We start from the raw sequence: 16453 nt of genomic DNA on the forward strand, positions 1-16453 counted from the left end.
CGATCAATCTATTTATAGTAAAAGGAAGCCAACTAAATATCCTATCATTCCGGGATTCAGCGGATATTCCCCATATGAACGTTGCAGTCCTGGTCTTACGGCTTCAACGTCTTCAAACTAACTGATTTGCCCGAGTCTCGAGGAGAAGAAGTCCATCTGACAGTTAGAGACTTGTTACAATAATCTGCACGTGGTTTAATTAGTCACTACCAGGATATCGTATCAGGATGTTACCACTATCCTGATTCGGTATCCTGATCACAAATAAACAATCAAAGCCAGAATATTAGTCAGGATATATGTTCAGAAAATGACCCATAACACTTACCATTTGAGATGAATCTTCTGTAGAGAGAAATATAAAATTGAGAGAGTTTTGTGTGGTCAGACATTGAATGAGTTAGATTAAAACAGTGGAATGGAATGAGCTGGTTAAAAAAAGAAAATTATTTGATTTTTGAATTTGATAAAAAAAACCCACGATCAAACAATCTCAAACAGTCATGTTGACCTCAAAATCATCAACATATACACGGGCTGTCTTTGTGGCAAATGTACCCACCCACCTAACCCGCATGTGTGGCAGTGGTGTTCTGGCACCGGTTCAAATCCGGGGAGGGTACCCGCATATTGGGATAAACATGGTACCCGTTCAATACCAAAAAATGAGGAAAACAAGTACCGGTGTCGAATATACCCGGTATCAAATGCTCATCCTACTCGCACGGGTGCCCCTCCCCAGTGACAAAATAAATAATTTCATAAGTTTTTCATAAATTGATGGTTTAAGTAAATGCCAATTATACTAAAAACAAGGGGGCATCAGTGTAATTCCGAAAAAATTAATGTGCCGACTCCTTCCATGATGAAAAGTCCCAAAAAAAAAATCCCCAAATTTCGATTTATCCCAAACCTTACCGATTGGAATCTACGAAGAAGTAAACTATTCCTCTATCTTAATTCTTAAGTAAGCAAATCATATTCATCATGTAGTCGTATATATAAACGCGTATAATTCATTGATATTCATAGTGGAGTAGTTGTACACAGTTCCGGTCAATCATATTTCTAAATCAATTCTGTATTCTTTGATCATCTATCTAATCCGTTACATGTTTTCGATCCACTGCACATACAGTTTCTCTTGACCACAACATCAGGATTTTGTACCTAAATTTCGATCAAGATGTCGATGCTTGATTCGATCTTCGCTAAGGGGGCTTTCAAGGCTTCCAAATGGTAAAACCTTATTTATATGCTTAATTGTCGTTTTTGTCGGATTTACCTTGTGTTTGTTAATTGACAGTGAAATATTTAGGTTAAAGTTGTTGTGGTAGTGAAATTATTGGAGTATTAATTTGTATTGTATGGCCTAGGGTTTGATTGTAACCATTTGGTTGCGAATTGTTGATTACAGTAAAACGCTTTTGAAGTTGACGATACCGCGGATAAAATTGTTGAGGAATCGTAGAGAAATTCATATAAAACAGATGCGGCGGGATATTGCGAAACTTTTAGAGACCGGTCAAGAAGCTACGGCCCGAATTCGGGTATAATACATGCTTTTGTTTGGATTAGAATAAGTACATAAGATATTAATTAACCTTTGGTTATGTAACTTATATAGGTAGAGCATATAATAAGGGAAGAGAAAATGATGGCAGCTCAAGAAATTATTGAGTTGTTTTGCGAGCTTGTGGTTGTTCGGCTACCGATTATTGAAGCTCAAAGGTCTGTTTTATTTGTTTCATTTGGTCTTTTCATGTTTACTTTGCTTTAATGTTCTATCAGGATCTCTCATAGTTGTTAATAGCGGCTATAGCGACCGTTGTAGCGCGCTATGTAGCCATGCGACCAAGTGTCGCTATATGGGTCTTAGCGATCAATAGCGAACTTAGCGACAGTTAGGTTTTTTTTTGATGTTAATATCAATTAGATATAGCTATAAAATAGCTGGATTTATAGGTTTTTGTTAAATATACATGTAAAATAGCATATATACAAGGGTATTTTGATGTAATATACATATAAAAATTTTCAAAATTCTTTTTCTAGTGTAATCGCTATCTATAAAAGAGCCGTCGCTATTTGTCGCTATTCGCTACGTAGCCTATAGGTGCCTTGTCGCTATTCGCCATCGACAACTATGGGATCTCGATTATCTATACATGTGAAAGGTGTTACAGCAGGAGGATTTGAATGTGCAAAATGATGAATAGGTTGGGCAGGAGTAATATTTATGCTCGAATTTGGTTCTAAGATTAACAAAAGACAGAATTGGAAAGTTAATAGGATTAATCAATAACAACGTAGAGGTGTTAAATTAAATGTCTGATTTGCACACTACACAAAATAGTAGATGTGTCGCACACCAAGTGAACTTACTATTTAAAAAGTTATTTTTGGCCTAAAGGTGATTGTAAGTAGATAATGTGAAAAACTTCAGATCTAACTAGGGCATCCACAATAGATGTTTGTACGAGCCGTGTTTGGGTGTTTTGCACATCACCGTGTTTTTGTTATGGTGGGACTTGTTTTTAGGTGATGTTTTTTTGTGTTTGTTTTTCCAAAAAAAACACACCCCAAAACAAGCTAGTGGCGGGCCCCCCATGTACTTCTAATATATATTAATATATAAAGAGATAATAAGCAACGTTTTCAAACCCGGACCGGTCAGACCGGCAACCGCAGGCTTAGGCGGTCCGGTTCGAGGTGCTGGATCGGTTTTGCATCTAGCCGGCCGGACGAACTGGCGACCGGCGAGCGAACCGGAAGTTCGATTATACGTGACGGTTGAGCCGGCTCAAACCAACTTCTCAAAACTCAAGACAGCCTCTGTCGAACTGACCAACGACCATGGTTGCATCGTTTTTGTTTGTTATAATCCGATTAACTCAGGATAGAAGCATTCAAAAGCGAATAAATATAGTACCCCCTTTAAAATCAGAAGTAATAATCGACATTTTGAATTGAGAATGGTAAGAAGATAAAGAATCAAGAATGGTGAGAGGAGGCTGTAGGCGGCTGTAACTTTCAAGTCTTTCTCTTTCTAAATGGTATATATACTAGGGTTAGTAATAGTCTCACTGAACACCTTCAAATTATAGATTTGTCACGTTTAAACCTTATAGATTTTCAATAATATAACTTTAATTCTTTAATAACACCATCATTTTAACGAAAACAATTTGACTGTTAAAAATGGTTAATTTACATAAGAACAACAAACTTTATTTAAAGTAATAGTATGAATAAATTGAATTGTAATATAAATAAGAACATTTTAAGACTATCAAGTACTTTTTTTTATACTTCTAAATATTTATATTTTTTATTATTTTACCGGTTCTTAAATCCGGTTCGACCGGTTGGACCGGTCCGACCAGTGGACCGGTAAGGCGTCCGGTTCGATATCCGGTCCGGTTATGAAAACATTGATAATAAGTGGTTAAAAAATAAAAAAAAAAGGTAGTGATGATGTGGCAAAGTTTTTAGGTGTTTTCTGGTTTACTTATTTGGTGCATTTTGGTGTTTTTATAGTGTGGCAGTTGAGTAAGCACGTTTTAGTTTCTTAACAATTTACCGTGTTAAATAATTATTTGAACTAGCTTAAAAAAAGATAACATGAGGTTATAATGACACTTAAGAGGGGAATTGGATGCCCTAAATAATAACTTTCCTCCAGGGTTTCACGTCCCTTTTGATCGAGTTGCTGGTTGTTACAACTTGCATGGCTAAGTGGGAAACATACTAAACAGAATTTGCGAGGGGTAATACAGCCATCTATATCTTTTAACAAAATTTTATTGCAATCAGCATCTTAAATGGATATATTTTTTAATATTAAGTTAATGATCCGGCAGACGATTGACAAAGTGCAATTAAATGGATCACACGGCTTAAATTCACAGCTATTTGATTAGAATTGTTGATATTGCTTTATTACAAAAGAAGAATCCAGACCCGTTCTGCAGTTAATGGTTCATTGATCAATTTTTATATGAAATTTATTAATTTTATTTGGGATTCTGTTTGCTTAGGGAATGTCCTCTTGATTTGAAGGAGGCGATTTCGAGTCTGTGTTTTGCTGCTCCAAGATGCGCAGATCTTCCTGAGCTGATTCAGGTTCAGATGGCTTTTGCTTCTAAATATGGCAAAGAATTTGTTGCTGCTGCTACCGAACTCATGCCAGAATGTGGTGTTAATCGCCAGGTAATTAAATGCCACTTATTTCATTTTTGATCTAGTAGGGACCATTGATGTCATAAAAATCTACTTCACCTGCTTCTTAGAATGGAACAATTTTGAGTAGTAGTCATCTACCGGCTAAAACGCTCTTATTCCCAATTAAATGAAACATCTGCCTTTGTACTTAACTAGAATGTTTGGCTATTATCAAATATCTAAAACAACATTAATATGAAAAGTTGATGAATCTTCAGGACTAAAATATACATTTTAAGTAGGCCTGCAAACGAACTGAACGAAAACGAGCAAGACCTTGTTCGTGTTCGTTTGTTAAGGAAATGTACGTGTTCACGAACTGTTCATGAACACTTACCGAACAAAACTTTATGTTCGTGTTCGTTCATTAAGGATATGAACGTGTTCGTGTTCGTTTGTTAATTTTAGGTAAACTCGAATTGATTTCCCGCGTTGCGGGGTCGGTTTTTAACGTGATTTGAGCGTACTGATTTTTTTTTTGTAATTTCTTAACGATCAAATGGTAGATCAACGGAAAACGTTCATAAAAATAAGTACGAAAGTGTATTATATTTGACATGACTCATGAAACGTAAAGTAACTCGATTTTATCAAGTATAATGAAAATGTTTTATATTAACCCGATTCGTTTCTGAACAAAATTTAAGTCAAAATGTAGACCGACTGAAAACGTCTATAAATAAGCACAGAAATGTATTATATCTGACATGACTCATTTTCGATAAGAATTACGTTGTAATGTAAAACAACATGAATTTATACCCGACGTGTACATAAAGATAATCAAGTCATAGTTATCATAGTTGTTAAAAGCCATTGCCTCTTGCGCCTAGGCCCAATTTCCTAGCCAGGCGAGGCAATTGCGCCTTAAGTCAAGGCAATTGCGCTTTAATTCTCCTTGTGATGGTTCATGCGCAGATTCCGGCAAGATTACAACTAGATTTCTACTTTTATCTTACGAAACTACTTTTCTACACTAATAAACTAGCATTTTATAACTTTTGGTACTAAATAGACGATATTAATATGCAGTTAATATCGGTGATATATCGGTCCCTTAGTAAAATATCGGTGTCAAATATTGGTACGGATATTATCGGCGATATTGACCGATATAACCGATACATCACCGATATTTGACCAATATATCACTGATATATCACTGAATTATTGGTGTTAAATTGCCATATATAAATTCTGCATTATATTAAAATTACCAATATCCCACCGATATCTCACCGAGATAACCTATATTTCAAATATCGGTCCTTGACCGATATCCGATATTTTACTGCATTAACTGCATAGAATTTAAATGTTATATAGTAGCTTTAGTTTATTTTATTTGAAGAATAGTATTAATTTTCTATTATACAAAAATATTTTAACTTTTTTGTTGTGCGCTTTTTTTTCCTCAGGCCCACGCTTTTTTTTGCGTCTTGCGCCTAGGCCCCAAGCGAGGCCTATGCGCCTTAGGTGCGCCTAACGCTTTAATAACTATGATAGTTATTAAAGGCTTTAGGCGCACTACATAGGCCTCGCCTGGGGCCTAGGCGCAAGGCGCAAAAAAAGCGCGGGCCTGAGAAAAAAAAGCGTACAACAAAAAAAAACTTAAAATGTTTTTAAATAATAAAAATTAATACTATTCTTCAAATAAAATAAACTAAAGCTATATATAACATTTAATATCGTCTATTTAGTACCAAAAGTTAGAAAAAGCTAGTTTATTAGTGTAGAAAAGTAGTTTCGTCAGATAAAAGTAGAAATCCAGCTAGAATCTTGCCAGAATTTAGAGAATTTGACCGAAAACTCTCAAGAATCTAGGAATCTCGCCGAAATCTGCGCAAGAATGGTGAACCATCACCTGAATAATTAAAGCGCAATTGCCTTGACTTAAGGCGCAATTGCCTTGCCTAGCTAGGAAATTGGGCCTAAGCGGAAGAGGCAATGACTTTTAACAACTATGAATCAAGTAAAACTCGAGGGGGTCAAAATGACATGTTACAAAGTCTTTAGAAATTTTAGAAGGTTTAAGTGTCAATATTAAAAGCTGAGGGGTGAAATTCACAAAAAGACAAAAAAAATCAAGTTACTGTAGCTAATAACTTGATCTATTATATATATAATAATAAAATAATAATGAGTGTTCATGAACACAAATGAAAATAAACGAACACAAACAAGCGTTCATAAACAGAACATATGACATACTGATGCTTATTAAGTATTTTATTTGTCAGAATTTTGAAGCATTTAAATAAAATATAAGAGCTAAAATCACCAATGAACGATTGAACACAAATGGACATAAGCGAACGTGTTACCGAACGTTCACGAACATAAATGAACGAACAGGGCCTCTGTTCATGTTCATTCATTTAACTAAACGAACGAAATTTTGTCGTGTTCGTTCATTTATGAAACGAATGAACTTTCTGCCAAATGGTTCACGAATTGTTCGCTGAACGTTCGGTTTGTTTGCAGTCCTAATTTTAAGCAATTCTTCTTTATATTAGGATTGTAAATTTGGCTAGCTATTATTTGCCTGATCATGGTGGTTAATTACTCTCGTACCCTTTTTCTGTAATTACAGTTGATCGAGCACCTATCCGTCCGTGCTCCAGCTCCTGACGTAAAGCTTAATCTGTTGAAGGAAATAGCAGAGGAGTATGAGCTTGATTGGGATCCTACCGCATCTGAAACTGAATTACTTAAGCCGCATGAAGATTTGCTGGTTAGCAATTTTCCCTTTTCGGTTTTGAATAGTCATCTAGTTTTCTATCTTAATACAATGATTACATGTTCCATTTACAAACCTCAAATCTACATCCTAAGTTGAACAGAATATTGAATGTTTTGACCAAATTATTATTACCCGTTCGGACTGTACGTTTTGGAAAATGCATGTTTAAGCTTGTGATGCCGAAATTATCTGATCAATTTGATTGGTGGGCTACATCGACGGAAGACTAGAGATCTTTTCTGTAGATTTTGGTTTGTGATAAAGTAAAATGCCATTTTCGTCCCTGAGGTTTGGCCACTTTTGCGACTTTCGTCCAAAGGTTTGTTTTTCCTCATGTGGGTCCAAAAGGTTTGAAAACTTGTCATTTTCATCCTCCATCCATTTTCTCTGTTAATCGAGGGGAATTTCCGTCTTTTTAGACATTTTTTATTATAAGAAAAAACAACTATAAGAAATAAAGACCCACCTCTGTTGACTTTCTCCCCAACAAACCATTTAATCATCACAAAAAATGTCTAAAAAGATGAAAATACCCATGACTTAACGTTAAAAAATGGATGGAGTTAACGAGTCGGATGAAAATGACAAGATTTCAAACCTTTTGGATCCAGATGCGGAAGTCGCAAAATTGGCCAAACTTCGGACGAAAATGGTATTTTACTCTAGTTTAAATATGGATATCTTTTTGACCCGTTCTATTTTTAGTTAAATCCTTTAGCTTCATTTGACTAGCTAGAGTAGAGATAAAACATAACCCAATTTACTCCGAATTTAGTTCAACATGATTCTTGATTTGATACAGAAAATGATTTTATTTCCCTGTAGAACGGCCCGTCACAACTTGCTAGTCCAAAATTGCCGCTTCCGGAAGAAAAACACGAGGAACCAGTACAAGCGGCTTCAGAACAAACCTATAACGCACAATCAGATTCTGATTCCGATTATGACATTTTAGATCTTCCTGAGGTTCCCAGTTCATCCATACAACATAACGCTCCTTCAGAAACCGTTTCTAGGCCCGAAATGCTTCCATTCCCACCATCCGCCTTATCCGACCTCAACAACGAAGAACCAGAAAATATATTTGAAAAATCAGCAACCAATGAAACCGAACAGAAACAGTTTCTACCATTCATATCTCCACCATCAGATACTGTTGCAGTGAAAGAAACCGTTCCATCTCCCCGACCGAAAACGGATGACGTGAAGATGGTGAAACAAGTTCAAGAACGTGGTCCGGTTTCAAGGACTAAACCTGGGGTGAAAGATGATTTGCAGGATGTATTGGCGGCTGCACAGGCGGCTGCCGAAAGTGCTGAACGGGCAGCAACAGCTGCTCGGGTAGCTGCAAGCCTTGCCCAGATGAGAATCAGTGAACTGGTTAAGAAACAGAACGAGTACGAGTCGAATGAGAACCCATTTTCTGGTGAGCCAGAGCAGTCAAGTGTTGACCATGATGCTGTTACAAGTCCTTCACAGGTGTCAACTTCTCATCAGCCTCAGCGGCTGCCGTCAATGGAAGATGGTTTTATGTCGTATCCGAATCTGTTTACTAAACCGAGTTCTGGTGAGTTGACTCGGGATCAGTCGTTTGGTGATAGTCCGCGGTCTGGTAATGGGCGTTGAGTCGATGCTGTCTTACCTTGTCTCCCTTTATATACGATATTGTTTTGGGTTTAATTTGTCTTGTGAAGTGACTTTTATCATGTATGGAGAATCGTTATTATGTTTTGAAGGGATATATTGGCTTATTGTTTGTACAACCTGATTAAGTTCTGTATGGACTAAAACAATTCTGTAAGTGGAGAGAAAAACTTACCAGCACTTCAATTAATATTGGTTTCGAGCAAAGTTTAAATGACTATTCATTAATTGTAGAAAAAACTGGTGAGCATGCGGTGGAGATGGTATCTGTGTATGGTATCTGTTTCATTTCGTTATGTTGTGGGTATTTTCATTATGGTATCAGTATAGCGTCCGCACCAAAGTTGTAGAATTCGCTAGTCGTCACTCAAATGAGTGAGGTGGGGACTAGCGATTAATCGGATCGGACTTTCTACATATAATTTTTCAAATACATATATATATATATAGAAAGTATAATGTACAAAAGGCCTTATCGTACATTATCGTACGCGACCAAGTGTATAACATGCGTAATTACAATTTTGATCGAAAATAACGTGCGTGATTTTAACTTCCATGCGTGATTATAAAAAAAAACTGATCCCATGCGTTTTTTTGTGTTCCCATGCATGATTTTTGACTTCCATGCGTGATTATACCCTGATCTGACGGTTACGCTTGTCGCGTATGTAATGTAGGATAAGCCTTTTTGTATGTTAACCTTCCCCTATATATATATATATATATATATATATATATATATATATATAGAATTGCGCTAAAATAAGAACCAACTCGAGTTGTAAGAACCGTGAGAACTTTTTGATCTGGGACGAGGTGGACCAAATTTTTTTTTCATAAACGTGGATTCGTGTATTATAAACACATTTGTAAAAAAAAATTCAAAAAAAAAAAAAATGTCGTGTGTGTAGTTTTGAGCACCACAAGTTTGTGTTTACGGGTACCGTAAATTTTCCGGTAAGATTTACTGTACCCGTAAACACAAACTTGTAGTGCTCAAAACTACACACACGACATTTTTTTTAAAATTTTTTTTACAAATGTGTTTATAATACACGCATCTACGTTTATGAAAAAAATTCTTGGTCCACCTCGCCCCGTACAGTGTAGTTCTCACGGTTCTTACAACTCGAGGTGGTTCTCATTTTAGCGGTCCCTTATATAGGGGAGGGTTTAAATGAGAACGCTAAATATCGCGAGAACCATGAGAACGAATGAAAAAACCATGAGAACTTGGTCAAAAACAATTCAAATTCAAAATTTCTTTTTACACTTGTCATTATTATTCGAATACAATGTTAGAAATTAAATTTACACGTTTAAATTTTCGTGAATTCGTAAATAAAGAAAATTTACACATGTGTAAGTTTGCCATTTACACATGTGTAAATTTGTTATATTTACACATGTGTAAAAAATCTAGTAAGAATGATTTTGAGAGGAGAAATGAATTATTTGATGTTGTAAATTCTTTTTTGATGTTGTATTTTTATTACAATGAGGTTTGTATTAAAAATTCGGTTTTGATTGGTTTTTTTCATTCGTTCTCACGGTTCTCGCAATATTTAGCGTTCTCAAGATAACCCTCCCATATATATATATATAGGGGTAAGATCAAATAAAAAGTTTATTTTGCCTAAGTAGAATGAGAAGAAATCTTAACAATTCATTTTTCAAATCAATGGTTAAGATGAAAGCGTAGGAGAAAGGAGGAGTGTAAGGGTATCTTGGGAAAATCCTATTTATGGACTTTCTCTTTCCACATGCAAAGCACATGCATATTCCAACCTCGTTTTTTAAACGTTCATAACTTTTTTATACGACATTATTTTTTCATAAAAATTTCACCGTAAAATCGAGCGTCTTTTTATCTTTAATTTGAGTACCATATTGCTATATAAAATATGAAGACTAAAAAACCCACTAAAATGTGTTGTATTTCTATGTTATATAACATTTTTTTGTGCTGTATTTTTTTGTACTATATTTTTGTGCTAAATTTTTTGTGCTGAATTTTTTTGTTTTAATTTTTTTTTCTCAAATTTTTGTGCTGGATTTTTTTGTACTACATTTTTTGCAGAATTTTTTTGTGCTATATTTTTTTGTATTATATTTTTTGTGTTATATTTTTGTACTAGATTTTTTTGTGCTATATTTTTTGTACTAGATTTTTTGTGTTATATTTTTTTTACTAGATTTTTTGTGCTAAATTTTTTTGTTGTATTTTTAAAAAACAAAAAGGGTGTCACATGTCATTTTTACTCATATTTATAAAGACCAAAACGCCCTTCATTCCTACTTATTAGGAGTGCCACATGTCATCATGACAATTCTTCTTAGGCTACTTAGACAAAATCCACTTTTTAGTGGATCTTTCCCCATATATATATATATATATATATATATATATATATATATATATATATATATATATATATATATATATATATATATATAGAGGTCAGTTAACGTAGAATAGGGCTTATCGTACGATACGTACGCGATCATCCCAGCCGTACGATCTGGTGCGAATTCAATCTTCAACATGAGATTTTGTCCATCTACACACCCCATGCCATTTTTCACATTATCTCATGCTAGCCATTTTTCACATCTATATTCAATCTTTCACATGCGATTTTGTCCATCTACACACCCCATGCCATTTTTCACATTACCCCATGCTAGCCATTTTTCACATGCGATTTCATTTGCACGGGATTTCAAAACATGCGATTTCATCGCATTTTCAAGCCATGCGATTTCATTTGCCTTTTTATAACATGCGAAGATTGAATTCGCATCAGATCGTACAACTGGGATGATCGCGTACATATCGTACGATAAGCCCTATTGTACGTTACACTATATATATATATATATATATATATATATAGGGAAAGGTTCATTGGGGTACACTAAAAAAGTGGGGAATAGCGGGGAACCGACTCAAACGAACTCCGATTGGACTCATTCCAGCGGCGTTGGAACCGGCTCGTCGAACCCTAACTAGGACCTCTTAACCCTAAACCCTAAATCCTAACTCCTAAACTCTAAACCCTAAAGCTAAAAAATAAGGCTAAAATATAAGCTAAACCATAAAATCTAAACTATAAACCCTAAAAGCTAAACCCTAAAGGCTAAACCTAAAGCTAAACCCTAAAGCTAAACCCCAAACCCTAAAGCTAAACCCTAAAACTAAACCCTAAAGCTAAACCCTAAAAGCCAAACCCTAATATATTTAGGGTTTAGGGGTTATGATTTAGGGTTTAGGGTTAAAAGATCCTAGTTAGGGTTCGACGAGCCGGTTCCAACGCCGCTGGAATGAGTCCAATCGGAGTTCGTTTGAGTCGGTTCCCCGCTGTTACCCACTTTTTTAGTGTTCCCCAGTGAACCTCACACTATATATATATATATATATATATATATATATATATATATATATATATATATATATATATATATATATATATATAGGGAAAGTGTACTGTACAAATGCCCTTATCGTACAATACGTACGCACCAATCTCAGCCGTCAGATCATCTTCCCGCATTTTAAAATCGCATGTGTTTTTTTATAACAATTTCGCATGTGATAATATTTGATGAATTCGCATGTTGTTTTTTGTACCAATTTCGCATGTGATAATTTTGATGAAATAGCATCTTGTTTTTTTTATAACAATTTCGCATGTGATAATTTTTGATGAATTCGCATGTTGTTTTTTGTACCAATTTCACATGTGATAATTTTGATGAAATAGCATGTTGTTTGTCACACCCCCAAAATCCACATGCGGAGTACCACCGCTTGGGGGCGTGACTGACCAGGATCCAGCCACCAATTATACGGAGCAATTTATTTAATAACATAAGTAATATTCTCCAACCACAGGGTTAGCAAAAGTCATGATCAAGTTCAAAAATTTTAGGTTCAAATAGTAATGTAAGTAGCGGAAGCATAGACAAAACAGTTTTAAACAAGGTTCATAGTTCAAGTTTATTTAGCACCCAACACAGGGGTAGACGACCACCACACATCCCCAAGTAGCAAGCTCCTGAGTCACTGGGTACCTGCAAAGCATGCAGTAGGGTATCAACAAAAATGTTGGCGAGTTCACGAGTTGTCCATTTTTTAATTACCAAAAAACTTGTTTCACCAGTTAATTTATCCGTTTATACATGCCATGGGGAGCTACCCCATAAGTAAGCGACTAAACTGTTTTTCCAATACTGAATACTAATTAACCCCACGTTTCCGCAGTGCCCCGTTTGTCAATGTTCTAATATCATTGACGGTTGCCAGAGTCTATTAGTTCACGCCCGTTCCCAGTAACAAGGGTCGGTGTGAGGCTGGTCGAACCTAAATAGCGCTATCAACTAATAACCCATTCGCCTGGCCCCGGCGACTAATCGGTATTACGTAGCAGGGACTTGAGTGATAGAGTTTCGTTTAGTGTTGCTCGTTGCATTCCGTATAAACAGTAATTAACTAAGAGTCCCACACAAGGGGAGAAAATAGGATTGTATCCCTTACAAGGGATAGCGTTGTTTTAAGTTCCGTTTTTCCCAAACCACCGGGAACGCATGCTTTAAAAGTTGTGAACTCACCTTGGGTTGCTCGGCAGATTAGTTTACTTGGTCAAGCACACTGGTCACCACGTCCTAACATGGTTACTAGTTTGGGTCAGTCTCGGATACAGTTAAGTCACGTAGGTTTTACACATAACTTGTTACGCCCTAACACGTTTAACCCTAAAAATGACGCAGCGGAAAAAGAGCCTTAAATTTTCTTTCTTTATCAACAACATTACTTACATGAAGGTTCCAATTTCTCAAAAGTCAAACGTTCTATAAAAAGAATTCACAACGTTCGTACAAAAATTCAGACTTCTAGATGTTATATACTTCAACTATGTGACCGATCTTTCCGTACAATCCTTGCTCTTGACTCGATCTACGTCCGCTTCACATCCTTAGTAGCAGGAGAAGTCCGAGTAGCACCTGTGGGCATCACATACAACTTAACCATTAGTCTACGACAACATCATATAACATTAATCTCATATAATTAAAAATTGAATAACATTCGATAATGTGACATTAGTTCATTCAACTATCCCTTCGCATTCCCTTGTTCCGGATTCGGCTTGAATTTTCATTGGAATTCAATGTACTCATTCCTGCATTACATACCAACTGACTATTCATTTCATTATCTCGTCACATCCCAGCTTTCTATCTGATTATACATTCCGTGGTGAGACTTCCTCGTTGTACCTGCGTTACACTTTGTTCACAAGGCACGCTATTATTATCGTCAGTACTCAATTTCTTTGAATACATGCATATATATATATACGCAAACGTTCACACATAACTACCCACATACTTGCGTACCAACATACATATGTGCGTACCTACATACGTGCATACCTACATACATGCCTACATACACACTTACCTACTCACATACATACGTTTCTAGACGCGTTTGACGCGTTGCCCAAGGGTTCTCTTTTACTAATCATGTAGGTAAATCTCTACCTATATTTACCTACGCCTTTCTACTTATTTCGCTCCATATATAATTGCATACACGCCCATCGTATCCCATAAACATTCTATAATAAGTTTAGAATACGATTCGGGACTCCTTTTCAGTTACGGGACTGTTTTGTACGAATTCTGCACATTATACTGAACTGGCAGCTGATGCACGGCCATGCGTCCAACCGCACGACCGTGCAGTGGCAACTGATGCACGGCCATGCGTCCAACCGCACGACCGTGCAGTTCCTACGACGTTGGGGGCACTGGCAGTGCACAAGCTAGTGCAATGATTTGCTCGAAATCGCACGACCATGCGGCCAAGCGCACGACCATGCGGCCAAGCGCACGACCATGCGGCCAAGCGCATGACCATGCGCCATTTCGCTGCAGATCCATTTCGATGTCCGAAAACGCTAAAACTTGCGTAACTTTTGAACCGTTTACCCGTTTAACCTCCCGTTTCTTCCCACATGCTTGTAAATTCACATTCTACCATATGGACTTAAAATCCTACCTCCGGATTAAGGAAATTCTTAACTTACATGCATTCGACTTATTACAATTTTCTAACTATTTGACCCGTTCGTGCTTTTTACCAACATAATCTGATTATTTGACCCCAATGCCATATAAACTTAATCATTCTACTTTCGACTATCATGAAAAGTTAAATTCCCGGTTGCCTTGCATCCTCTTAACCCATTTTCGCTCAAAGGCTTATTTTTGACCCGTTATGGGTATTTGCGCATTAAATGGTCTATGACATACAAAACTCTATACTTCGCTTTTATACTTGACCAAGACATTACTCTAATCAAATAGCTCGTTTCCAAACGACTTTTAAGGTCATTTGGCCGAAATACCCATCAAGGGCGTTTTTGTCAATTTAGCCCTATCCTTAACAACAAAGGACTTCCTTGCCCAAGTAACCAATTCTACTACTTAGCTACAATTTTTAATCACACATACCTCACTCGGATCAAAGCTAAGATCCGTTTAATGTTTCATTGCTATCATACAATTTCATTTCTTTTTTACCTCAATTATCATACTAATTAGTTTGCACATAACTTTACATAAACAACTAAGAAGTAATTATAGAAATTACTTACCTTGTGCATCCGTGTTCGTAACCGCTTCCTTGCCTCATCTTGACCCGTTAACCTTCCATGCTTGGCCCATGCTCGTGTGATTCCAATTCTTTCATGTCGCCATGCCAAAATCATGTTAGTATTCATGCTCATTCAAATTAACACATATTTACCTATTCTTATCAACATCGATTATTTTTACTAACATGCATACGACATGATTTGTCAACCATAATATTTAATATCTTCGAAATCCAAATTCACTATCACACAATGTACAAGCTCCTAATGCATAAGTTTGACCGACATATACTTTCAACCCGAATTCATATACGAGTATCATCTAAAGCATATTTTTCCCAAGTTAGTAAACTACTACTTTTATCACAATCGCTTTGTATACATGTAAACTCACAACTTGCATACAATTTCACTTTCTAGCTTCACCTAGTCATTTTATCAAGCACTTGGTGTGCGTACAACCTACTATGCATAGTTTACAACTAGTTCAAGCATAGTCATTAGCTTCCAAATTCCCGATCACCAAGAGAGTGTTCAAAATCACATTCCATTTATACAATTAACCCTAAACTAATATCACCAAACCCATTTCAAGCTAGTAACAAATACATCAAACAAGGATTGGACATGGGTAGAACACCCATGTCGCTACCTTCATTCAAGGTTGTGGGTTTCTTCTTTAATCATCAAATTAACCGAAATCATACATAATACACGTTTTATTTAGCGATTCTAACACATAATCATGCTTAATTTCATACCAATTCGTGGATTAATCAATAACCCACTTCATGTAAGATCAAAAATTCACAAATTTCAACTTACCACATGTTCATCTTGTCTAGATGATTAGGAATATAAGCTCATGCATCCGATTTCTCCCCAAAATCAGGTTCAATTCTTGAGTTCTTGTAAGTAGTTGAAGGAGAAGGGTTTCCCCCTTGCTCCTGCTCGTTCTCACGCACACACACACCTTGTGTGTATGAGATTTTTGTTTTAATTAAATTCATTTTCAAATTTGGCAATCCTAGTCCCTCAAGTTTATTACCCATCATAGTTGCCACAAGTTTCATTCCTTTACTTAATTTGCTAGACATTTAACTAGGTTTACTAACCTAGTTATTATACCTCATTTTGTTAAACATGATAACAAACTAGCAAATTAATAATTTGA

General features: G+C 36.1%; 1 protein-coding gene and 1 long non-coding RNA gene across 4 annotated transcripts; one reads left to right on the forward strand and one right to left on the reverse strand.

Annotated features, from left to right (window-relative positions):
• Positions 1–815: 815 nt before the first annotated feature.
• LOC110918327 (IST1-like protein) lies at positions 816–8791 on the forward strand. 3 transcript variants are annotated; one of them, XM_022162669.2, is made up of 7 exons: positions 816–938; positions 1139–1239; positions 1418–1550; positions 1628–1731; positions 4041–4212; positions 6818–6958; positions 7793–8791. In XM_022162669.2, the coding sequence occupies exons 2-7, from the start codon at positions 1187–1189 to the stop codon at positions 8591–8593; spliced, it is 1404 nt and encodes a 467-aa protein (XP_022018361.1). In that variant the 5' UTR covers positions 816–938; positions 1139–1186; the 3' UTR covers positions 8594–8791. The 3 variants fall into 3 exon arrangements, with proteins under 3 accessions (XP_022018361.1, XP_022018353.1, XP_035842180.1); XM_022162661.2 differs by having other exon boundaries at positions 817–967; XM_035986287.1 differs by having other exon boundaries at positions 931–1239.
• A 4618-nt stretch (positions 8792–13409) lies between these two features.
• Positions 13410–16229, reverse strand: LOC110904526. The gene is made up of 3 exons (XR_002572600.2): positions 16105–16229; positions 15280–15367; positions 13410–13904 (listed from the first exon to the last, which is right to left on the reverse strand). It is a non-coding gene; the product is annotated as an uncharacterized LOC110904526 (long non-coding RNA).
• Between the last annotated feature and the right edge of the window lie 224 nt (positions 16230–16453).

Source organism: Helianthus annuus, chromosome 2 (assembly GCF_002127325.2).
Source record: "Helianthus annuus cultivar XRQ/B chromosome 2, HanXRQr2.0-SUNRISE, whole genome shotgun sequence".
NCBI classification, from domain to species: Eukaryota; Viridiplantae; Streptophyta; class Magnoliopsida; order Asterales; family Asteraceae; genus Helianthus; species Helianthus annuus.

Bases quoted from the DNA above. Each gene is read 5' to 3' on its own strand.
- LOC110918327 (XM_022162669.2), top strand. From the start codon at position 1,187: ATGTCGATGCTTGATTCGATCTTCGCTAAGGGGGCTTTCAAGGCTTCC. The intron at 1,732-4,040 runs GTCTGTTTTATT...CTGTTTGCTTAG, and splicing joins CCGATTATTGAAGCTCAAAG to GGAATGTCCTCTTGATTTGA. The intron at 4,213-6,817 runs GTAATTAAATGC...CTGTAATTACAG, and splicing joins AATGTGGTGTTAATCGCCAG to TTGATCGAGCACCTATCCGT.